General features: G+C 44.0%; 1 protein-coding gene across 12 annotated transcripts in view; it reads left to right on the top strand.

Moving 5' to 3' along the window:
- The window catches only part of LOC137571141 (DNA (cytosine-5)-methyltransferase 3A), a 558436-nt gene that overhangs the window by 467391 nt on the left and 65104 nt on the right, over nucleotides 1-25941 (top strand). The window contains exon 1 of one of the 12 annotated variants that reach the window (XM_068279897.1): nucleotides 4372-4426. The exons of 10 other annotated variants lie outside the window; for them this stretch is intronic. Coding sequence is in view for 1 of the 2 variants with exons in the window: in XM_068279896.1 (XP_068135997.1) it covers nucleotides 5708-5743 (36 nt within the window). In the remaining variant the exon portion in view is untranslated. Of the gene's footprint in view, nucleotides 1-4371; nucleotides 4427-5671; nucleotides 5744-25941 lie in introns of those variants that run through there. One more of the 12 variants, XM_068279896.1, reaches the window with a different exon arrangement.

The raw sequence follows: 25941 nt of genomic DNA, 5'->3' as shown, positions 1-25941 counted from the left end.
AGCTCTGGGGGATAATGTGCTCCCCACTCCTGACCAGTACTCAGATTTCTTTTGCCTTACAGAAGCCCCTTGATGAGCCGATCATGTTAGTAAACCACTTTTAAAGTACTGGTCAGGAGCCCCCTTTAAGAGCTGTTTCCTGTGGCGCAGACCTCCAGAGCTTCAGGCTGTCATCTTCTCAGCAGGATTAGTCTGGGGCCCGCCCCTTTGAAGTCTGAGCAGCCTATTATTACTGAGATAAACAGCTAAAGCAGCTCCGCCCACTGAGGCTGTATGTTAAATAAATGAGGCCTACATAAGGAAAGTTCTGAGTTGCAGCAAGCAGTGCCTGGAGGAACATACAGCCTCCATGCAGATAGTGTCTTGTGATATCCTGATGTGATCAGAACATTCCCTGAACTGTCCCTCTCATCCCTGTATGTCTTCATGTATGTTTATACACCTTCTATAAATGTACATTAACCAGAGGATGGTCTTCTGTAAATGTCTATGTCCCTGCTTCATTGAGCATAAGTGTATAATGATGGGTCTGTCTCTGTGTTGATAAGCAGATTGATAGAGGTTTTGTCCCTGTATTAATGAGACTGTGCCTATATTGCTGGGTATGTCCCTGTATTAATGAGACTGTCCCTATATTGCTGGGTATGTCCCTGTATTAATGAGACTGTCCCTATATTGCTGGGTATGTCCCTGTGTGTATAATCATGTCCCTATATTGACTTGTAGGTTCCTGTCTTTATAATTATGTCCCTATATTGACTTGTAGGTCCCTGTCTTTATAATTATGTTACTATATTGACATGTAGGTCCCTGTCTTTATAATTATGTTACTATATTGACTTGTAGGTCCCTGTCTTTATAATTATGTTACTATATTGACTTGTAGGTCCCTGTCTTTATAATTATGTTACTATATTGACTTGTAGGTCCCTGTGTTTATAATTATGTTACTATATTGACTTGTAGGTCCCTGTCTTTATAATTATGTTACTATATTGACTTGTAGGTCCCTGTGTTTATAATTATGTTACTATATTGACTTGTAGGTCCCTGTGTTTATAATTATGTTACTATATTGACTTGTAGGTCCCTGTGTTTATAATTATGTTACTATATTGACTTGTAGGTCCCTGTGTTTATAATTATGTTACTATATTGACTTGTAGGTTCCTGTCTTTATAATTATGTTACTATATTGACATGTAGGTCCCTGTCTTTATAATTATGTTACTATATTGACTTGTAGGTTCCTGTCTTTATAATTATGTTACTATATTGACTTGTAGGTCCCTGTCTTTATAATTATGTTACTATATTGACTTGTAGGTCCCTGTCTTTATAATTATGTTACTATATTGACTTGTAGGTCCCTGTCTTTATAATTATGTTACTATATTGACTTGTAGGTCCCTGTCTTTATAATTATGTTACTATATTGACTTGTAGGTCCCTGTGTTTATAATTATGTTACTATATTGACTTGTAGGTCCCTGTCTTTATAATTATGTTACTATATTGACTTGTAGGTCCCTGTCTTTATAATTATGTTACTATATTGACTTGTAGGTCCCTGTGTTTATAATTACCGGTATGTTACTATATTGACTTGTAGGTCCCTGTCTTTATAATTATGTTACTATATTGACTTGTAGGTCCCTGTCTTTATAATTATGTTACTATATTGACTTGTAGGTCCCTGTGTTTATAATTATGTTACTATATTGACTTGTAGGTCCCTGTCTTTATAATTATGTTACTATATTGACTTGTAGGTCCCTGTCTTTATAATTATGTTACTATATTGACTTGTAGGTCCCTGTCTTTATAATTATGTTACTATATTGACTTGTAGGTCCCTGTCTTTATAATTATGTTACTATATTGACTTGTAGGTCCCTGTGTTTATAATTATGTTACTATATTGACTTGTAGGTCCCTGTCTTTATAATTATGTTACTATATTGACTTGTAGGTCCCTGTCTTTATAATTATGTTACTATATTGACTTGTAGGTCCCTGTGTTTATAATTATGTTACTATATTGACTTGTAGGTCCCTGTCTTTATAATTATGTTACTATATTGACTTGTAGGTCCCTGTCTTTATAATTATGTTACTATATTGACTTGTAGGTCCCTGTGTTTATAATTATGTTACTATATTGACTTGTAGGTCCCTGTGTTTATAATTATGTTACTATATTGACTTGTAGGTCCCTGTCTTTATAATTATGTTACTATATTGACTTGTAGGTCCCTGTCTTTATAATTATGTTACTATATTGACTTGTATGTCCCGTGTTTATAATTATGTTACTATATTGACTTGTAGGTCCCTGTGTTTATAATTATGTCCCTGTATAGCCTGGTATGTCCCGTGTTTATAATTATGTTACTATATTGACTTGTAGGTCCCTGTGTTTATAATTATGTCCCTGTATAGCCTGGTATGTCCTGTGTTTATAATTATGTTCCTATATTGGCGGTAATTCCCCAATGTTTATATTTATGGCCCTATATTAATGAATATGTCGCTGTGTTTGTTATTATGTCCTTGTATAGATGGATATGTTCCTGTGTTTATAATCATGTCCCCATATTGACTTGCATGTCCCTGTGTTTCTAACTATGTTTCGATATAGCTGGGCATGTCCCTGTTTTTATAATCATGTCGCTGTATTGATGGGTATGTCCCTGTGTTTGTAATCATGTCCTTCTATTGCTGGATGTGTCCCTGTGTTTATAATTATATCCCTATATTGCTGGGTATGTCCCTGTGTTTATAACTATGTTTCTATATTGCTGGGTATGTCCCTGTGTTTATAATCATGTCCCTGTGTTTCTGGGTATGTCCCTGTGTTTATAATCATGTCCCTGTATTGATGGGTTTGTCCCTGTGTTTATAATCATGTCCCTGTATTGATGGGTTTGTCCCTCTGTTTATAATCATGTCCCTGTGTTTATAATTATATTCCTATATATTAATGGGTATTTTTCAATATTTATAATTATATCCCTGTGTCTATAATCATGTCCCTGTATTGCTGGTTGTGTCCCCGTGTTTGTAATTATGTCCCTGTATTGATGGGTATGTCCCTGTGTTTATAATCATGTATATCCCTGTGTTATATAATCATGTCCCTGTTTTGCTGGGTATGTCCCTGTGTTTATAATCATGTCCCTGAATTGCTGGGTATGTCCCGGTGTTGTATAATCATGTCCCTTTATTTACGGCTATGTCCCAATGTTTATAATCATGTCCTTGAATTGCTGGGTATGTCCCTGTGTTGTATAATCATGTCCCTGTATTGCTGGGGTTGTCCCTGTGTTATATAATCATGTCCCTGTATTTCTGGGTTTGTCCCTGCGTTGTGTAATCATGTCTCTGTATTGCTGGGTATATCCCTGTGTTTATAATCGTGTCACTGTATTGCTGGGGTTGTCCCTGTGTTGTATAATCATGTCCCTGTATTGCTGGGGTTGTCCCTGTGTTGTATAATCATGTCCCTGTATTGCTGGGGTTGTCCCTGTGTTGTATAATCATGTCCCTGTATTGCTGGGGTTGTCCCTGTGTTGTATAATCCTGTCCCTGTATTGCTGGGGTTTTCCCTGTGTTGTATAATCCTGTCCCTGTATTGCTGGGGTTGTCCCTGCGTTGTATAATCATGTCCCCGTATTGCTGAGTATGTCCCTGTGTTGTATAATCATGTCCCTGTATTGCTGGGGTTGTCCCTGTGTTGTATAATCCTGTCCCTATATTGCTGGGGTTGTCCCTGTGTTGTATAATCATGTCCCTGTATTGCTGGGGTTGTCCCTGTGTTGTATAATCATGTCCCTGTATTGCTGGGTATGTCCCTGTGTTTAAAGAACAATTGCTGTAAAGAAGCATTGCAGGAAATACGCTGCACACATCCACACCGGCACTCTGTCTGTCAGCCGCAAGTCACTGGATAAATGAGGAGACAAGCCCCTCCCCTCACCGGCAATATTCCATGTGAGTGATCGTGCAAACAGGTACGCTGGGAGATCTGACAGACGGATTGTAACGTGTGTGGACTGTGTATGGGGGGGGGGGAGAGGTCTGTCCCTCTGGTTCAGGCTCTTTATGCTCTCCATGCAGTTTGCATACAGAGCTTGGCTTAGATCCAGCATTTGCTTCTACTGCCCCCCCCCCCCTCCCCCCTTCCCAGCCAACCACCTCCCCACACCGGCAGCACGTGATCCGCTTCCTTAGACAAAGAAAATTCTCAGTCCTTTCCCCCCTTTGGCCCCCCAACCTGTCCCACCCCCCTCTCCCCCCTCCCTCCCATCTCCCTGCAATATCTGAGAGAGGGAGAGGGAGGAGAAGGGGGGACTCTTGGGGGGGGCGTGAGGAGCACTGAACACCTGACTGCATCCTCACTGCTGTACGGCACCAGGGTTTATGGGTATGTCCCTTCACCTCTTTCCTGCAATCAGCATTTCCTCCTGATTTGGGCACTGTGAGCCATGGTGTTGTGTTCGGGGGGAAGAGTAGAGAAAGTGAGCTGGAAGGAAAGTGAGGCAGCGGCAGAGAGCGAATGAGGACGCACACTGCTGAGTAAGAGTATCGCTCTCTCCTCGCTGTGACTGAGGCACTTCTCTGGCGAGATGCGCTCTGAGGATTCCATCTCCCACATCTGTGCCAGGAGAGGGGGATTCCCTGCGACGGCAATGACCTGCCAGGCCCCCAGGGGTGCTCACTGACTCTAGAACCTTTCCTTGGGATGGCACTGCTGTAAAAGGTGCCTAAGGTGCTCAGAGAGTTAGTTATCTTTCCTCGGGATGTCACTGTGTGCCCAGGGTGCTCAGAGAGTTGCAGACCTCAGAATGTCACAGGGTGCTTAGAGAGTCAAGATCCTTGCCTTTGGATGGTACTGTGTGCCCAGGGTGCTTAGAGAGTCAAGATCCTTTCCTCAGGATGTCACTGTGTGCCCAGGGTGCTCAAAGAGTTGCAAACCTCCTTGGGATGGCACTGTGGCCCTAGGGTGCCCAAAGAGTTACTGTGTGCCCAGCGTGCTCAAGAGAATTACTTATATTTCTTTGGGATGGCACTGTGTGCCCAGGGTGCTTAGAGAGTTACTTTTATTTCCTTGGGATGGCACTTGAGCTCAGAGTGCTCAGAAAGTTACTTTTATTTCCTTGGGATGGCACTGTGAGCTCAGAGTGCTCAGAGTGTTACTTGTATTTCCTTGGGGTGGCACTGTGTGCCCAGGGTGCTTAGAGAGTCAAGATCCTTTCCTTGGGATGTCACTACTTGAAAAGGTATAAGGGTACTCAAAGAGTTAAGAACCTTTTCACTGGGATAGTACTACTGTAAAAGTTGTGCAGATTTCACGGAGACTTTCTTGGGATAGCACTGCTGTAAAAGATGCCTCGGTATACTCCCAAGGGTTACAGTTCATTTCTTTGTTATGGCACTATTGTAAAAAGTGCCCAGGCTGCTCAGAGACTTCTCAATCTCTTTCCTTGTCAGAACACTATCATAGAAGGTGTCCAGGGTATTTAGAGAGTTGAGAACCTTTTACGTGGGATGGCACTGAGGCAAAAGCTGCCCATGGTACTCAAGGACTTTTGGATCTCTCTTTTTTTATAGCACTACTTTAGAAGGTGCCTAAGGGTACTGCATGTAATATCGACCTTTTGTGATAGCACTACCATAGAAGGTGCCCCAGGATACGGCAACAGTTATGAATATTTTCCTGGGGATGGCACTGGTGCAAAAGGTTTGTTTTTGTTGATAGCTACTACTGTTCTCGGTGTTCCAATTTATTTTGAGTTTACTTTTTTTTCTTGGTAAGGCACTTTTACAGAGGTTGTCCAAGTTTCCGAGATCGTGAAAACCTTCTCCGTGTTATGGCACTCTGCACTGGAATCTCAGGTTACTCAGAGTTTTAGGAACCTTCTGTTTAGAATGACGGTGGCTTGGTAGGCATTTGGGGTTAAATTGTTTGCTATGCATGGACAGCACGTGATGAAAATTCTGGACATAGTGAGTTCCCCGGGACATGCAGAGTTAAGAACCTTCATGGGCCCCCAGGGTGTTCAGAGAGTGTAGAAGGCTTTGCTGGTGATGGCAATACTATGCTGGGTCTCCAGATGACATACAGAAACAAGACTTTATTCTTAAATGATGGAAGCCCTTGAATAGACTTCCCTTTGGTGCTCAAGAGAGTTAAGAACCCTTTCCTTGGGACAGTAGTACTGTACTGCACCCAGAAAGTTGAAAACTTTTCTTTTAACATGCTTTAGTACTAGATTCCCATGGTACTCAGATAGTTGAGATCATTTGCACATCACAGCAGAGCTGGAGTGACCATGTGTGGTGCTCAGAAGGATGAGAACCTTCTCATGGTGATGGCACGGCTGTACTGTAGCCCTGGGATGCCAAGAGGCCTACAGATTTTAGTATGTGATGGTATTCCTTTACTCGGTAACTAGGGTACTCAGTGAGATAGGTATCTTATTGTTGTGATGGTGGTCAGGTACTGGGTACCTGAGGTACTCTGAGAGTATGGAACCTTTTCTTTGTGATGGTGGTCAGGTACTGGGTGTCTTTGTTACTCATATTCCGGTTACACACCTGAGGGCCCTTTCACACGGGTGCTATGTGTTGCGGCAAATTATTGCACTGCTACCGCAACCTAATGAAAGCCTATGGGGAAGTTCATACTTTCCATGTTGTGGTTAGAGGTGCTAGCGAACAGCTCGCCAGCGAATCTCCATGGGCATACTGGCCGCGTACTACTTCCGGGTCGCAATGTCCCAGAGTAGTACACCTGCCCATGTCTGCACACGTCCTTAAAGTGAACCAGAGACGAAGCACCCTTGTGTATTTTACCATAGAAATCAGTGGGAACATTAGAGAAAACATTTACCATGCTCTCTGTTCCATCCTCACTGCTAAAAGTGTCTGTTATCTAGCTGAGATAAGAATCCCGGACTGAGCATTGATTCTGGCTTTGCTAAAATGACTCAGCTATAATGATTCCTGAGCAAAGCCAGCAGGGGGCAGGCTTGGACTTGAAGACAGCAAAGAACACAGTCTCAGCTATAATTATTCTGTAGGAAAGCCAGACCGACTGCTTAGTCGGGATTCTTATCTTAGAGGTGATAACAGGCAAATTAAACAGAGAACAATGTAACAAAGAGCAGATTAGGTGTTTACTGTCATGTTCCCACTGATTTATAAGGTAAAATACATGAGGTTGCTTCATCTCTGGTTCTCTTTAAGTACGCATGCCCTGGCCCGGTGGGACGTGCACCGCCAGGCCAGGGCATGCATACTAAAGGACGTGTGCAGACATGGGCAGGTGTACTACTCTGGGACATTGCGACCCGGAAGTACTACAAAGCTCGCTATTCGCTGTTCGCCGACATCTCTAGTTGTGTTACATTGTGCGGGAAGTGCCCGATTTATCGCTTGTGATATCTACGTTACTGCGGGGCTTCTGTGGCGACCTGCGGCAGCCCGGAGTTCATGTTAGTCTATGGCGATACAAGCTTTTTTAAAGAAGTTGGCGCCGCGGGGGTGCATGCGTGGAAGCATATGTTTACAATACGCTTCCGTGCACTTTCGCATACCCGAAGCAGGAAGTGACTGCAAGCATGCATCACTTCCTGCTTGGCCGAATGCCAGACATGGAACACTGTGTACGAATGCGGTGTTCCCTGAAGGCCTGTTTTTGGTAGTGCGATGCAGTGTGGCGGGTGCGACGCAACGCCAGTTTGCAGTGTGAAACCGGTCTTTTGTGGCAAGAAGTATGACGCTGGGACGCATGCATGCCACGTCGCATTGTGCCGGCCATTGACTTGTGTTGCTGTATAATCCGTGCAGTAGGCGCGGATCATGCGGTAACGCACAGCAGCCTTTTCGTCGGCATTGCAGTGGTTTAGATACTTCCGCCGGGATGGTTGTGGGGGATAATGAGGGTATTAACAATAGTATGAAGTTTGGAAGATGAGATTTTAGGTTTAGCCACAGAGCTGGAGTGAGTTTAAAGTAAACCAGAGACAAAGTAACGGAAAGAATTGATACTTACCTGGGGCTTCCTCCTGCCCCATAAACACGTGTGTCGACCGTGGCGTCCTCCCGCCATTCATTCAGCCACGATAAGCTCCGGTAACTTGCTCAGTCGGGATAATCTGGGTCTACTAGGCATGCACGTGAGGTCGGCGCATGTGCAGAAGATCCAGACTGGACCCAACTGAGCCACCCAGGGACTGACACGTGTTTATGGGGTGGGAGGAAGCCCCGGATAAGTATCAATTCTTTAATTTACTTTTCTCTGGTACCTTGTGAATACAGGTATCAAGACTCTCACCTCCTGATGTTTAGAGCCCAAATTAAAAGGATATTATTTAATTTGTTTCCATACCATACAAAAGCACTCACAGAGTTAGAGCCAGGGCATTCAGAGAGTTAGAGCCTTCCGTTGGTATTGTAGTGCTGTACAGGACATGCAGAGCACTTGCAGAGTTAGAACCTTTTCCTTGTGATGACAGTACTGTTCTGGGTATGCAGGGCATTTGCAGAATTAGAGCCTTTTCCTTGTGATGGCAACACTGTTCTGGGTATGCAGGGCACTTGCAGAGTTAGAGCCTTTTCCTTGTGATGGCAGCACTGTTCTGGGTATGCAGGGCACTTGCAGAGTTAGAGCCTTTTCCTTGTGATGGCAGCACTGTTCTGGGTATGCAGGGCACTTGCAGAGTTAGAGCCTTTTGCTTGTGATGGCAGCACTGTTCTGGGTATGCAGGGCACTTGCAGAGTTAGAGCCTTTTACTTGTGATGACAGCACTGTTCTGGGTATGCAGGGCACTTGCAGAGTTAGAGCCTTTTCCTTGTGATGGCAGCACTGTTCTGGGTATGCAGGGCACTTGCAGAGTTAGAGCCTTTTGCTTGTGATGGCAGCACTGTACTGGGTATGCAGGGCACTTGCAGAGTTAGAGCCTTTTGCTTGTGATGGCAGCACTGTTCTGGGTATGCAGGGCACTTGCAAAGTTAGAGCCTTTTGCTTGTGATGGCAGCACTGTTCTGGGTATGCAGGGCACTTGCAGAGTTAGAGCCTTTTCCTTGTGATAGCAGCACTGTTCTGGGTATGCAGGACACTTGCAGAGTTAGAGCCTTTTCCTTGTGATGGCAGCACTGTACTGGGCATGCTGAGCACTCAGAGAATAAGGCCTCTTTCAGATTGGCAGCTGACAGGCTGTGAGCTGCCTGTTTTGTTAGCACTTGGTCCTGACACTGCAGTCACAGAGTTTAGAGCCTTTTCCTTGGTATGGTAACTGCTGTACTGGGCATGCCGGGCACTCAAAGAGTTAGAGCTATTTCTTGTGATGGCAGCATTGTACTAAGCATGTAGGGCAGTCACAGAGTTAGGCCTGGGACCCACTATGAGCGCTTTTCTAAGCACTTGTGATTTGAAAATCACATCCCTCCAGGTGGATCACACCCATAGCATTACATTAGCAAGAGCTTTTCAAATCACAGGGAGTTACAAAAGGCTTTAAAAAGTGCTGCTAGTGGGTTCCAGGCCTTAGAGCCTTTTCCTTATAATAGCAGCGCTGTACTGGACATTAGGGATGGACAGTTGACACAAGCTTATGGAAATTTATTCAGATTGCAAATGGGATAATAGAGTCCTGCCAAGGTGGGATTTGATTGGTCCATTTTCAAGGTGCATAAATTATGTATTATTGGCATAATATTGCAACAACTTAGAATTATTTGCATAGTTTTGACCATCTCTGCTGGGCATGCAGGCACTAAAAAAGTTAGAGCCTTTTCCTTGTGGTGGCAGCACTGCAATGGGCCTGCAGGGCACTCAGAGAGTTAGAGCCTTTTCCTTGTGATGGTAGTTCTGTACTCAGTATGCAGGGCACTGGGTTACAGCCTTTTCTTGTGATGGTAGTTCTGTACTCAGTATGCCGGGCACTGGGTTACAGCCTTTTCTTGTGATGGTAGTTCTGTACTCAGTATGCAGGGCACTGGGTTACAGCCTTTTCTTGTGATGGTAGTTCTGTACTCAGTATGCCGGGCACTGGGTTACAGCCTTTTCTTGTGATGGTAGTTCTGTACTCAGTATGCAGGGCACTGGGTTACAGCCTTTTCTTGTGATGGTAGTTCCGTACTCAGTATGCAGGGCACTCAGATAGTTAGAGCCTTTTCTTGTGATCGTAGTTCCGTACTCAGTATGCAGGGCACTCAGATAGTTAGAGCCTTTTCTTGTGATGGTAGTTCCGTACTCAGTATGCAGGGCACTGGGTTACAGCCTTTTCTAGTGATGGTAGTTCTGTACTCAGTATGCCGGGCACTGGGTTACAGCCTTTTCTTGTGATGGTAGTTCTGTACTCAGTATGCCGGGCACTGGGTTACAGCCTTTTCTTGTGATGGTAGTTCTGTACTCAGTATGCAGGGCCCTCAGATAGTTAGAGCCTTTTCTTGTGATGGTAGTTCTGTACTCAGTATGCAGGGCACTCAGATAGTTAGATCCTTTTCTTGTGATGGTAGTTCTGTACTCAGTATGCAGGACACTCAGCTAGTTAGAGCCTTTTCTTGTGATGGTAGTTCTGTACTCAGTATGCAGGGCCCTCAGATAGTTAGAGCCTTTTCCTTGTGATGGTAGTTCTGTACTCAGTATGCAGGACACTCAGCTAGTTAGAGCCTTTTCTTGTGATGGTAGTTCTGTACTCAGTATGCAGGACACTCAGCTAGTTAGAGCCTTTTCTTGTGATGGTAGTTCTGTACTCAGTATGCAGGGCCCTCAGATAGTTAGAGCCTTTTCCTTGTGATGGTAGTTCTGTACTCAGTATGCAGGGCCCTCAGATAGTTAGAGCCTTTTCCTTGTGATGGTAGTTCTGTACTCAGTATGCAGGGCACTCAGATAGTTAGAGCCTTTTCCTTGTGATGGTAGTTCTGTACGCAGTATGCAGGGCACTCAGATAGTTAGAGCCTTTTCTTGTGATCGTAGTTCTGTACTCAGTATGCAGGGCCCTCAGATAGTTAGAGCCTTTTCCTTGTGATGGTAGTTCTGTACTCAGTATGCAGGGCCCTCAGATAGTTAGAGCCTTTTCCTTGTGATGGTAGTTCTGTACTCAGTATGCAGGGCACTCAGATAGTTAGAGCCTTTTCCTTGTGATGGTAGTTCTGTACGCAGTATGCAGGGCACTCAGCTAGTTAGAGCCTTTTCTTGTGATGGTAATTCTGTACTCAGTATGCAGGGCACTCAGATAGTTAGAGCCTTTTCCTTGTGATGGTAGTTCTGTACGCAGTATGCAGGGCACTCAGCTAGTTAGAGCCTTTTCTTGTGATGGTAGTTCTGTACTCAGTATGCAGGGCACTCAGATAGTTAGAGCCTTTTCCTTGTGATGGTAGTTCTGTACGCAGTATGCAGGGCACTCAGATAGTTAGAGCCTTTTCTTGTGATCGTAGTTCTGTACTCAGTATGCAGGGCACTCAGATAGTTAGAGCCTTTTCTTGTGATGGTAGTTCTGTACTCAGTATGCAGGGCACTCAGATAGTTAGAGCCTTTTCTTGTGATGGTAGTTCCGTACTCAGTAAGCAGAGCACTCAGATAGTTAGAGCCTTTTCTTGTGATGGTAGTTCTGTACTCAGTATGCAGGGCACTCAGATAGTTAGAGCCTTTTCTTGTGATGGTAGTTCCATACTCAGTATGCAGGGCAAATGAATATTTATTCATACAAGCACTCTGGAAATCGCTATACAAAGCGCTTTTTCAAGCTCTTTGCGATTTCCCTATACCTTCCATTGAGCCAAAGCACTCAGAAAATGGTACAGGCAGCGCTTTTGAAAGATGTGAACTCTCTCATAGGGAATCATTGCACAAGCGGGCAATTTCTAAAATCGCCAGCGCTTAAAAAAATCTGCAAATGCTTATAGTGTGAACAAGCCCTTAGAGCCTTTTCCTTGTGATGGCAACATTGCAGTTGGCATGCAGGGCACTCAGAGAGTTAGAGCTTTTCCCTTGCAGCACTGTAACAAACATAAGGAATAGTCATTGGCATTCAAATAATTCCCAGTTGGTGCAGGCTTTGCTAGGTTTTATGTAAATGTATGCTGCTTCAAAATGGGTAAATTGAATGCTGTCAAGGTGGAATTTGATTTGGTGTATTTTCAAGGTGCATAGGTCTGCATACGACATTTGCATAATCCTGTGTCAACTCCGAATTATTTGCATGCCATTTACCATCTCTACTTGGCATTTAAGGGCATGCAAACAGTTAGAACATTTTTATGGGTTACTATATGTTTCTTGGTATGGTAGGTAGACATTTTCCTTGTGACAGCAGCATTGTACTCAGTGTTCTCACCAGAATTTTTTTCCAGCTGGGTGGCATGAAGAAGTAGCCAGATGTGGTGGATGCTCCCCAAAATTATCTGGGTGAAGCACCCAGCTAAGAGAGCCTGGGGAGAACACTGATACTGCGCACGCAGGGCACTCAGAGATTTAGAGCCTTTTCCTTGTGGTGGTTAAACTGTTCTTGTTATGTGGGGCACTCAGAGAGTTGCACCTTTTCCCTTGTGATGGTAGCACTGTACTGGACAAACTCCATGAGTTAGAGCATTTTCCTTGTGATGGCAACACTGTACTGGGTATGCAGCGTGCTCAGAGCATTAGAGCCTTTTCCTTTGGCGTGGTAGTGTTGTACTGAGCTAGAGCATTTTTCTTGGTGTGGTAGTGCTGTACTCTATATGCTAGGCATTTAGAGAGTTAGAGCCTTCTTCTTGATATTTTAGTATTGCACCAGGCATGGAATTGCACTTAGAGAGTACAAGCCTATTCCCTGTGTTGGTATTGCTATACTGAGCATGCAGGGTGCTCAGGTGCTCAGAGAGTTAGAGCCTTTATTTGGTATGGTAGGGCTGTATTCGGTATGCTGGGCACTGTGAGATTTTGAGCCTCTCCTTGGGATGTATTGCTGTACTGAGCATGCAGAGCACTCAAAGTGTTAGAGCCTTTTCCCTGTGATGGGAATGCTGTACTCAGGCACTCAGAGGGCTAGAGCCTTTCCTTGGTAAGGTATTGTTGTTCTGGGCATGCAGGGCACTAAGCGTGTAAGAGCCATTTCGTTGATATTCTACAATTGCACTGGCTATGCATGTATTTAAAGCGTTAAAGCCTTTTCATTGATACTCTAGTGCTGTACTGGAAATGCATGCTTTCAGAGCGTTAAAGCCTCTTCCTTGGTATGGTATTGCTGTACTGGCCATGCAGGGTGGTCATAGTATTAGAGCCTTTCCCTTGGTATGTATTGCTGTATTGGGCGTGTAGGGTGATCAGAGTGTTAGAGCCTTTCCTTTGTATGGTATTGCTGTATTGGGCATGTAGGTCACTGAGAGTGTTGCTGTACTGGGCATGCAGAGTGGTCAGAGTATTGGAGCCTTTCCCTTGGTATGTATTGCTGCATTGGGCATGTAGGGTGGCCAGAGTGTTAGAGCCTTTCCTTGGTATGGTATTGCTGTATTGGGCATGTAGGTCACTGAGAGTGTTATAGCATTTCCCTTGGTATAGTATTGCTGTACTGGGCATGCAGAGTGGTCAGAGTATTGGAGCTTTCCCTTGGTATGGTATTGCTGTACTGGACATGCAGGGTGGGCAAAGTATAAGAGCCTTTCCTTGGTATGGTATTGTTGTACTGGACATACAGGGTGGTCAGAGTATTAGAGCCTTTCCTTGGTATGGTATTGCTGTACTGGGCATGCAGGGAGGGACGAGTATAAGAGCCTATCCTTGGTATGGTATTGCTGTACTGGGCATGCAGGGTGGTCAGAGTATTAGAGCCTTTCCCTTGGTATGGTATTGCTGTACTGGACATGCAGGGTGGTCAGAGTATTGGAGCCTTTCTTTGGTATGGTATTGCTGTACTGGGCATGCAGGGTGGTCTTAGTATTAGAGCCTTTCCTTGGTATAGTATTGCTGTACTGGGCATGCAGGGTGGTCAGAGTATTAGATCATTTCCCTTGGTATGGTATTGCTGTACTGGGCATGCAGGGTGGTCAGAGTATTAGAGCCTTTCCCTTGGTATGGTATTGCTGTACTGGACATGCAGGGTGGTCAGATTATTGAAGCCTTTCCTTGGTATGGTATTGCTGTACTGGACATGCAGGGTGGGCAGAGTATTAGAGCCTTTCCTTGGTATGGTATTGCTGTACTGAGCATGCAGGGTGGTCTGAGTATTAGAGCCTTTCCTTAGTATGGTATTGCTGTACTGGGCATGCAGGGTGGTCAGAGTTTTAGAGCCTTTCCTTGGTATAGTATTGCTGTTCTTGGCATGCAGGTTGTAGTGCAGTGCTACACCCCGCTGGATATGACTGCATTGTGTGTGATGGCTGCATTGTGCTGTATTCTCTGGACACTCGCATTGCTATGGTTATATACTGTACCTTGTGAGTGCCAGTCTATACCAGTCTTGCAGCACTATAGCTATGCTGCAGTTAATGCTAATATGCGTGCAAGCGTCAGTGCTGCGCGGTGTGCGCAAAACGTTGCACCGGTGTGCGTAAAACGTCGCAACGTTCGCCCACTAAATAGCCTGAAAAGCTATTTTTTCAGGCGAACGGTGCAACGTTTCACACGTACCGGTGCAATGTTTCAGGCGCACCAACTTAACGCGCGATCAGTAACCGCTTTGGACGTGCAAACTACTTAGCACCCTAGTTTGCACGTCCAAAGCTTTTAGGCGTGCTAACTGTGTTAGCCCCCTTTTTGTGAATCAAGCCCATAGTGTTATACCTCATTGTCCTCTGTCTTGTGATGTTGCCCTGTAACCTCGAGGCACTCACAATGTTGAAGCTGCATTCTGTGTGATGGCTATGCTAGACTGTCAGAAGAGGCTTGCCTGGCCACAAACTTCTCCCTTACGATGCCACCTCCAGCTCTGGCAGTATTAATGACATTGCATGGCGGATGAAGGGTTAATGCCTCTTCTGCAGGATGGTGGAGCTGCAGGTTCTCTTTGGTTGGGCTGGGAGGGGGTCTCGGCGGTTGCAGCGTGTGACCGGAGAGGGGTATCTCCGTATATATGGGCATAGTATGGCAGGGGAAGGGTTAATGCCTCTTCTGCAGGATGCTGGAGCTGCAGGTTGTCTTTGGCCAGGTTGGGAGGGGGTCTCGGCGGTTGCAGTGTGTGACCGAGGGCGAGGTATCTCCGTATATGGTCATAGCATGGCAGGTGAAGGGTTAATGCCTCTTCTGCACAGGATGGTGAAGCTGCTGGTTCTCTTTGGCCAGATTGGGAGGGGATCTCGGCGGTTGCAGCGTCTGACCGGGGGAGGGGTATCTCCGTATATATGGGCATAGCATAGCAGGTGAAGGGTTAATGCCTCTTCTGCAGGATAGTGGAGCTGCAGGTTCTCTTTGGCCGGGTTGGGAGGGGGTCTCGGGGGTTGCAGCATGTGACCGGGGAGGGTTATCTCCATATATGGGCATAGTATGGCAGGTGAAGGGTTAATGCCTCTTCTGCAGGATGGTGGAGCTGCAGGTTCTCTTTGGCCGGGTTGGGATGGGGTCTCGGCGGTTGCAGCATGTGACCGGGGAGAGGTATCTCCGTATATATGGGCATAGCATAGCAGGTGAAGGGTTAATGCCTCTTCTGCAGGATAGTGGAGCTGCAGGTTCTCTTTGGCCGGGTTGGGAGGGGGTCTCGGCGGTTGCAGAATGTGACTGGGGAGGGGTATCTCCGTATATGGGCATAGTATGGCAGGTGAAGGGTTAATGCCTCTTCTGCAGGATGGTGGAGCTGCAGGTTCTCTTTGGCCGGGTTGGGAGGGGGTCTCAGCGGTTGCAGCTTGTGACCGGGGAGGGGTATCTCCGTATATATGGGCATAGCATGGCAGGTGAAGGGTTAATGCCTCTTCTGCAGGATGGTGGAGCTGCAGGTTCTCTTTGGCTGTATTGGAAAGGGGTCTCGGCAGTTGCAGCGTGTGACCGGGGCGAGGGGTATCTCTGTACACTGTCTGCTGTGAGGTGTGCGTCCGCGCTGAGCTGGGATTCCCTTGAATAATCATGTTATCCGCCATTGTTGCCAGCGCTGGGACACACCGCCGCAACGTCACGTCCAGCGAATCCCTCTCACTTTATGGTGTGTTTATAAACAGCGGAGAATCTCGCCCGTGCGGGTTCATGTACATGACGTCTGGTATGTACATTAATGGATCAATAGCAGTGAGATTGATGTTGTGATACCGTGGGGGAGCCTTGTCCTGAATTGCTCTGCTGAACGGAGGAGGGAAGCAGAGATGTGTACACAGAGATCTGCCGGAGAGTCAGGCTGTTCTCATCGCTGCTGTCCGGGTGTATGCCTCAGTGTAGGCTGTGAATGCCTCAATGTACACAGTGTACGCCTCAGTGTATGCCGTGTATGCCTCAGTGTAGTGTGTGAATCGCCTGAGTGACCGTGATGTGTTGTAGGAGGTAGAAGTGCTACTGTGGGTGTGTATCTGATTGCAGGAGGTTGATAAGCCATATAAGGTAGGTTTATAGAGTATATGGTTTTAGTAGTGTACAGTATACCTGATTGTAGGTCATTGGTGTACAGAATACATGATTGTAGGACATGGGTGTACAGTATACCTGTTTGTAGGAGATGGGTTTACAGTGTACCTGATTGTGGGAAATGGGTGTAAAGTATACATGATTGTAGGAGATGGGTGTACAGTGTACCTAATTTTAGGAGGTGGGTGTACAGTATATCTGATTGTAGGAAATGGGTGTACAGTATACCTGATTGTAGGAAATGGGTTTACAGTGTACCTGGTTGTAGGTAATTGGTGTACAGTGTACCTGATTGTAGGAGATGGGTGTACAGTATACATGATTGTAGGAGATGGGTGTACAGTGTACCTGATTGTAGGACATGGGTGTACAGTATACATGATTGTAGGAGATGGTTGTACAGTATACATGATTGTAGGAGATGGGTGTACAGTGTACCTGATTGTAGGGAATAGGTGTACAGTATACCTGATTGTAGGAAATGGGTGTACAGTATACCTGATTGTAGGACATGGGTGTACAGTATACATGATTGTAGGAGATGGGTGTACAGTATACATGATTGTAGGAGATGGGTGTACAGTGTACCTGATTGTAGGAAATGGGTGTACAGTATACCTGATTGTAGGAAATGGGTGTACAGTATACCTGATTGTAGGAAATGGGTGTACAGTATACCTGATTGTATAACGCAAGTTTGGAGCCTGTGGAGTGCCTTCTTCTACCTATTGGATAAGTTGTGGCTTTGCAGGGGTGGTGTACTTGCAGGAGAGGAGCACCGGCTGTTGCTACCTGGCCAAGGGATAGCAGAGGTGAGACTCATAGGTGCTTAAGATTGGGGTGTACAGTATACCTGATTGTAGGACATGGGTGTACAGTATACATGATTGTAGGAAATAGGTGTACAGTGTACCTGATTGTAGGACATGGGTGTACAGTATACCTGATTGTAGGTAATGGGTGTACAGTATACATGATTGTAGGAAATGGGTGTACAGTGTACCTGATTGTAGGAAATGGGTGTACAGTATACCTGATTGTAGGAAATGGGTGTACAGTGTACCTGATTGTAGGTAATTGGTGAACAGTATACATGATTGTAGGAAATGGGTGTACAATATACCTGATTGTAGGAAATTGGTGTACAGTATACCTGATTGTAGGAGATGGGTGTACAGTGTACCTGATTGTAGGAGATGGGTGTACAGTATACCTGATTGTAGGAGATGGGTGTACAGTATACCTGATTGTAGGAGATGGGTGTACAATATACCTGATTGTAGGAAATTGGTGTACAGTATACCTGATTGTAGGAAATTGGTGTACAGTATACCTGATTGTAGGAGATGGGTGTACAGTGTACCTGATTGTAGGAGATGGGTGTACAGTATACCTGATTGTAGGTAATGGGTGTACAGTATACATGATTGTAGGAAATGGGTGTACAATATACCTGATTGTAGGTAATGGGTGTACAGTATACATGATTGTAGGAAATGGGTGTACAATATACCTGATTGTAGGTAATGGGTGTACAGTATACATGATTGTAGGAAATGGGTGTACAATATACCTGATTGTAGGTAATGGGTGTACAGTATACATGATTGTAGGAAATGGGTGTACAGTGTACCTGATTGTAGGAGATGTGTGTACGGTATACATGATTGTAGGAGATGGGTGTACAGTGTACCTGATTGTAGGTAATGGGTGTACAATATACCTGATTGTAGGATATGGGTGTACAGTATACCTGATTGTAGGAGATGGATGTACAGTGTACCTGATTGTAGGACATGGGTGTACAGTATACCTGATTGTAGGAGATGGATGTACAGTGTACCTGATTGTAGGACATGGGTGTACAGTGTACCTGATTGTAGGAGATGGGTGTACAGTATACATGATTGTAGGAAATGGGTGTACAATATAGATTGTAGGAGACGGGTGTACAGTGTACCTGATTGTAGGAAACAGGTGTACAGTATACCTGATTGTAGGACATGGGTGTACAGTGTACCTGATTGTAGGAGATGGATGTACAGTGTACCTGATTGTAGGACATGGGTGTACAGTGTACCTGATTGTAGGATATGGGTGTACAGTGTACCCGATTGTAGGAAATGGGTGTACAGTGTACCCGATTGTGGGAAATGGGTGTACAGTATACATGATTGTAGGAGATGGATGTACAGTGTACCTGATTGTAGGACATGGGTGTACAGTGTACCTGATTGTAGGAGATGGGTGTACAGTGTACCTGATTGTAGGAAATGGGTGTGCAGTATACCTGATTGTAGGACATGGGTGTACAGTGTACCTGATTGTAGGAAATGGGTGTACAATATACCTGATTGTAGGAAATGGGTGTACAGTGTACCTGATTGTAGGAAATGGGTGTACAGTATATGGGTGTACAGTATATGGGTGTACAATATATGGGTGTACAGTATATGGGTGTACAGTATATGTGTGTACAGTATATGTGTGTACAGTATATGGGTGTACAGTATATGGGTGTACAGTGTATGGGTGTACAGTGTATGGGTGTACAGTGTATGGGTGTACAGTGTATGGGTGTACAGTGTATGGGTGTACAGTGTATGGGTGTACAGTGTATGGGTGTACAGTGTATGGGTGTACAGTGTATGGGTGTACAGTGTATGGGTGTACAGTATATGGGTGTACAGTGTATGGGTGTACAGTGTATGGGTGTACAGTATATTGGTGTACAGTATATGGGTGTACAGTATATGGGTGTACAGTATATGTGTGTACAGTGTATGGGTGTACAGTATATGGGTGTACAGTATATGGGTGTACAGTATATGGGTGTACAGTGTATGGGTGTACAGTGTATGGGTGTACAGTATATGGGTGTACAGTATATGGGTGTACAGTATATGGGTGTACAGTGTATGGGTGTACAGTGTATGGGTGTACAGTATATTGGTGTACAGTGTATGGGTGTACAGTATATGGGTGTACAGTGTATGGGTGTACAGTGTATGGGTGTACAGTATATTGGTGTACAGTATATGGGTGTACAGTGTATGGGTGTACAGTGTATGGGTGTACAGTGTATGGGTGTACAGTATATGGGTGTACAGTATATGGGTGTACAGTGTATGGGTGTACAGTATATGGGTGTACAGTGTATGGGTGTACAGTGTATGGGTGTACAGTATATTGGTGTACAGTATATGGGTGTACAGTATATGGGTGTACAGTGTATGGGTGTACAGTGTATGGGTGTACAGTATATGGGTGTACAGTATATGGGTGTACAGTGTATGGGTGTACAGTGTATGGGTGTACAGTGTATGGGTGTACAGTATATTGGTGTACAGTATATGGGTGTACAGTATATGGGTGTACAGTGTATGGGTGTACAGTGTATGGGTGTACAGTATATGGGTGTACAGTATATGGGTGTACAGTATATGGGTGTACAGTGTATGGGTGTACAGTGTATGGGTGTACAGTATATGGGTGTACAGTATATGGGTGTACAGTGTATGGGTGTACAGTGTATGGGTGTACAGTGTATGGGTGTACAGTATATGGGTGTACAGTATATGGGTGTACAGTGTATGGGTGTACAGTGTATGGGTGTACAGTATATGGGTGTACAGTGTATGGGTGTACAGTATATGGGTGTACAGTGTATGGGTGTACAGTATATGGGTGTACAGTATATGGGTGTACAGTGTATGGGTGTACAGTATATGGGTGTACAGTGTATGGGTGTACAGTGTATGGGTGTACAGTATACCTGATTGTAGGTAATTGGTGTACAGTATATGGGTGTACAGTATATGGGTGTACAGTATATGGGTGTACTCCTCTCCAGGCTAGAATTGTATAATTATTTTACCTCCCACCTCTTTATGCCGGTGTTGAGGATAATAATAAGTCTAAAGGTAGCCTCACATGATACAATAAAGTGATATGATCTTACTGAAATATAATAAAACAATCGTCTCTACAGAAAAAAATTGAATTTTTCTTTTTCCATTCCTGTGAAAATTCTGATCGGATTTCCTGGTTTGTTTGTTTTTCCTCTATGGGGAGTGGTGAAAATTTTGGATAATTTTTTTGCAAGATTGTATAGTGTGTGGTTGATTGACAATTTCGTAATGTAGAAACACATGCACTTTTTTCAAAGAGTTTTCAATCAGTTTTTTTTTCATAATTGGGGAAAAAATTCAACCCACGTGTGTGGTAGATTGGTGAGATTTTTCAGATTCAACCATCAATCAGAAAAATTGATTTGGAAATCTTGAACTGAAAAGAAATGTAAAAAAATGTCTTAAAGAGGAACTGAAGTAAGAGGTATACGGAGGCTGCCATATTTATTTCCTTTTAATCAATACCAGTTGCCTGGCAGCCCTGCTGGTCTATTTCTCTGCAGTAGTATCTGAATAACACCAGAAACAAGCATGCAGCTAGTCTTGTCAGATCAGACTTTAAAGTCTGAAACACCTGATCTGCTGCATGCTTGTTCAGGGGCTATGGCTAATAGTATTAGAGGCAGAGGATCAGCAGGGCTGCCAGGCAACTGGTATTGCTTAAAAGGAAATAAACATGGCAGCCTCCATATACCTCTCTCTTCAGTTCCCCTTTAAGTCTAGACGGGCCTCTCTTTTTTAAGCCCAATGCTTCCCGTTGTCCCTGTGAACTGGCAGACAACATTTCACACTTTCAAGGGAACCTGCTGTCCAAACCACACTCACTAGTGACCTCAATGAGAAGAGATGGAGAGGCAGCTTGGCCACACCCCCTCCTGTGCCCTGATAGGGAGGTGTGGCATCCCAGCTGTACCTCCCACCCCAGATGCCAGCGCTGCCTGGCCTGGGGGAACAACAAGTCACTACAACAGTTGGCTGCAAAATGAATGCATATTTCCCAGCTGTAATGTGTTCTCATTGTACAGCACTGGTAGATGGGGTAGGGGGCATAATGATGTTTATGCTTGAAGAGGGCTTCCTCATCTACTGGAGTTTAGGTGTGTTGGTGCTGTGATATTGGATTGAAGAGGCCATGTGGCTTCATTACACAGCACAAGAGCCGGCCAATGACATCCCAATACTTCTGTTCAATGCAAATTTCATGCAAATTCTATGCAGTTTGTAACTGGGCCGGACAAACGCACTTGTGATTGATTGTGGTTGACCCGTTTCCAAGCTGCATGAATTTGTGTGCAAGCCAGAATTGTCAGCCTATCATTGGCTGCCTCTGTGTGCTGGGGGAGGGGTTTACTATCAGCATGTTAGAATGAGCAGTGTTCAGTGTGATGAAGATTGGTCGCTCTGCATCATCAAACATGATCACAGTCACAGCTTCCAAAGTGGCAAGATTTTGTGGTGGTTATGAACCATTATGCCACTGGGCTGCCACCGGACCATCATAGGGCAGCATGGTGGCGCAGTAGTTAGCACTATTGCTTGCAGCACTGGGTCCCTGGCTGGAATCCCAGTCAGGGCACTATCTGCACAGAGTTTGTATGTTCCCCCTTTGTCTGTGTGGGTTTCCTCTGGGCACTCTGGTTTCCTCCCACATCCCAAACACATATAGATAAGTTAGTTGGCTTTCCCGTAAATTGGCCCTAGACTACACCACATAAATTGTCCCTAGACTTTAATATTTGCATAGACATAGGACTATGGTAGGATTATATTGTGAGCTCCTCTGAGGACAGTCAGGGACATGACTATGTACTGTGTAATGTGCTGCAGAAGATGTCAGTGCTATATAAATACATAATAATAATATGGCAGGACATTAGACAATGACTATGGTAGGATTAGATTGTGAGCTCCTCTGATGACAGTCAGTGACATGACTATGTACTCTGTAATGTGCTGCAGAAGATGTCAGTGCTATATAAATACATAATAATAATATGGTAGGACATTAGACTATGACTATGGTAGGATTAGAGTGTGAGCTCCTCTGAGGACAGTCAGTGACATGGCTATGTACTCTGTACAGTGCTGCAGAAGATGCCAGTGCTATATAAATACATAATAATAATATGGTAGGACATTACAATATGACTATAGTAGGATTAGAGTGTGAGCTCCTCTGAGGACAGTCAGTGACATGGCTATGTACTCTGTACAGTGCTGCAGAAGATGTCAGCACTATATAAATACATAATAATAATATGGTAGGACTTTAGACTATGGCAGGATTAGAGTGTGAGCTCCTCTGAGGACAGTCAGTGACATGACTATGTACTCTGTACAGTGCTGCAGAAGATGCCAGTGCTATATACATACATAATAATAATATGGTAGGACATTACAATATGACTATGGTAGGATTAGAGTGTGAGCTCCTCTGAGGACAGTCAGTGACATGGCTATGTACTCTGTACAGTGCTGCAGAAGATGTCAGCACTATATAAATACATAATAATAATATGGTAGGACATTATACTATGGCTATGGTAGGATTAGATTGTGAGCTCCTCTGAGGACAGTCAGTGACATGGCTATGTACTCTGTACAGTGCTGCAGAAGATGTCAGTGCTATATAAATACATAATGATAATATGGTAGGACATTAGACTATGACTATGGTAGGATTAGATTGTGAGCTCCTCTGAGGACAGTCAGTAACATGACTATGTACTCTGTAAAGTGCTGCAGAAGATGTCAGTGCTATATAAATACATAATAATAATAATATGGTAGGACATTAGACTATGACTATGGTAGGATTAGATTGTGAGCTCCTCTGAGGACAGTCAGTAACATGACTATGTACTCTGTAATGTGCTGCAGAATTGTCAGTGCTATATAAATACATAATAATAATAATATGGTAGGACATTAGACTAAGACTATGGTAGGATTAGATTGTGAGCTCCTCTGAGGACAGTCAGTGACATGACTATGTACTCTGTAAAGTGCTGCAGGAGATGTCAGTGCTATATAAATACATAATAATGATATGGTAGGACATTAGACTATGACTATGGTAGGATTAGATTGTGAGCTCCTCTGAGGACAGTCAGTGACATGACTATGTACTCTGTACAGTGCTGCAGAAGATGTCAGTGCTATATAAATACATAATAATAATAATATGGTAGGACATTAGACTAAGACTATGGTAGGATTAGATTGTGAGCTCCTCTGAGGACAGTCAGTGACATGACTATGTGATCTGTAATGTGCTGCAGAAGATTTCAGTGCTATATAAATACATAATAATAATAATAATAATATGGTAGGACATTAGACTAGGACTATGGTAGGATTAGATTGTGAGCTCCTCTGAGGACAGTCAGTGACATGACTATGTGATCTGTAATGTGCTGCAGGAGATGTCAGTGCTATATAAATACATAATAATAATAATAATATGGTAGGACATTAGACTAGGACTATGGCAGGATTAGATTGTGAGCTCCTCTGAGGACAGTCAGTGACATGACTATGTACTCTGTAAAGTGCTGCAGGAGATGTCACTGCTATATAAATACATAATAATATGGTAGGACATTAGACTATGACTATGGTAGGATTAGATTGTGAGCTCCTCTGAGGACAGTCAGTGACATGACTATGTATGCTGTACAGTGCTGCAGGAGATGTCAGTGCTATATAAATACATAATAATAATATGGTAGGACATTAGACGTAGGACTATTGTAGGATTAGCGTGTGAGCTCCTCTGAGGACAGTCAGTGACATGACTATGTACTCTGTAAAGTGCTGCAGGAGATGTCAGTGCTATATAAATACATAATAATAATATGGTAGGACATTAGACGTAGGACTATTGTAGGATTAGCGTGTGAGCTCCTCTGAGGACAGTCAGTGACATGACTATGTACTCTGTAAAGTGCTGCAGGAGATGTCAGTGCTATATAAATACATAATAATAATATGGTAGGACATTAGACTATGACTATTGTAGGATTAGCGTGTGAGCTCCTCTGAGGACAGTCCGTGACATGACTATGTACTCTGTAAAGTGCTGCAGGAGATGTCAGTGCTATATAAATACATAATAATAATATGGTAGGACATTAGACTATGACTATTGTAGGATTAGTGTGTGAGCCCCTCTGAGGACAGTCAGTGACATGACTATGTACTCTGTAATGTGCTGCAGGAGATGTCAGTGCTATATAAATACATAATAATAATAATAATATGGTAGGACATTAGACTATGACTATTGTAGGATTAGTGTGTGAGCCCCTCTGAGGACAGTCAGTGACATGACTATGTACTCTGTAATGTGCTGCAGGAGATGTCAGTGCTATATAAATACATAATAATAATATGGTAGGACATTAGACGTAGGACTATTGTAGGATTAGCGTGTGAGCTCCTCTGAGGACAGTCTGTGACATGACTATGTACTATGTAGGGCTTGATTCACAAAGCGGTGCTAACTGTTAGCACGCCTGTGAAAACCCCCTTAGCACGTCTAAACATGCTTTTCGCGCATAAAACTTTATGCGCGTAAAACTTTACGCGCGTACTGCACAGAGCGCAGGGCGCACCGCGCGAAGTGCCCATTAAAGCCTATTGGACTTAGCGCGCGTAAAACTTTGCGCGCGTAAAAGTTTACGCGCGCAAAGTTAGCGCACGATATGATTGAGAAATCCGGTGCTAACCTACTTAGCACCCTGGTTAGCGCGTCTAAAGACTTTAGACGTGCTAAGTAGGTTAGCACCGCTTTGTGAATCAAGCCCGTAATGTGCTGCAGAAGATGCCAGTGCTATATAAATACATACTAATAATATGTAATACAAAGAGAAGTAAAGCGATTCCAGGAGCAACTCATCCAGTATAAAACTTCAACTTTTAATTGTCTTCCTTGTTAAAAAAAAACAACAGTAACACACGGCTTAAAAAATGAGAGTATAAGATACTTATCAGGCCATTGCAGATGTATAGAGGTGCGGAGGTGTAGTCTACTATGGATGAGTTGCTCCTGGAATCGCTTTACTTCTCTTTGTATTACTGAATGGACTGTTCACTGATTCTGGATGCTGCACCATCATTAATGTATGTGGTTCACGGCTTCTGTGTGTAGTGCACTCGCCACAGTCAATCCTCTCTGCCTTATTGAATACTAATAATATGGTAGGACGTTAGACTATGGTAGGATTAGATTGTGATCTCCTCTGAGGACAGTCAGTGACATAACTATGTACTCTGTAATGTGCTGCAGCAGGTGTCAGTGCTATATAAATATAATAATAATAATATGGGAGGACATTAGACTATGACAATGGTAGGATTAGATTGTGAGCTCATCTGAGGACAGTCAGTGACATGACTATGTACTCTGTAATGTGCTGCAGAAGATGTCAGTGCTATATAAATACATACTAATAATATGGTAGGACATTACACTATGACTATGGCAGGATTAGATTG

Source organism: Hyperolius riggenbachi, chromosome 4 (assembly GCF_040937935.1).
Source record: "Hyperolius riggenbachi isolate aHypRig1 chromosome 4, aHypRig1.pri, whole genome shotgun sequence".
Classification (NCBI taxonomy): domain Eukaryota; kingdom Metazoa; phylum Chordata; class Amphibia; order Anura; family Hyperoliidae; genus Hyperolius; species Hyperolius riggenbachi.
The sequence above is the reverse complement of the archived record's forward strand: the minus strand, read 5'-3'. Positions and strand labels throughout refer to the sequence as shown.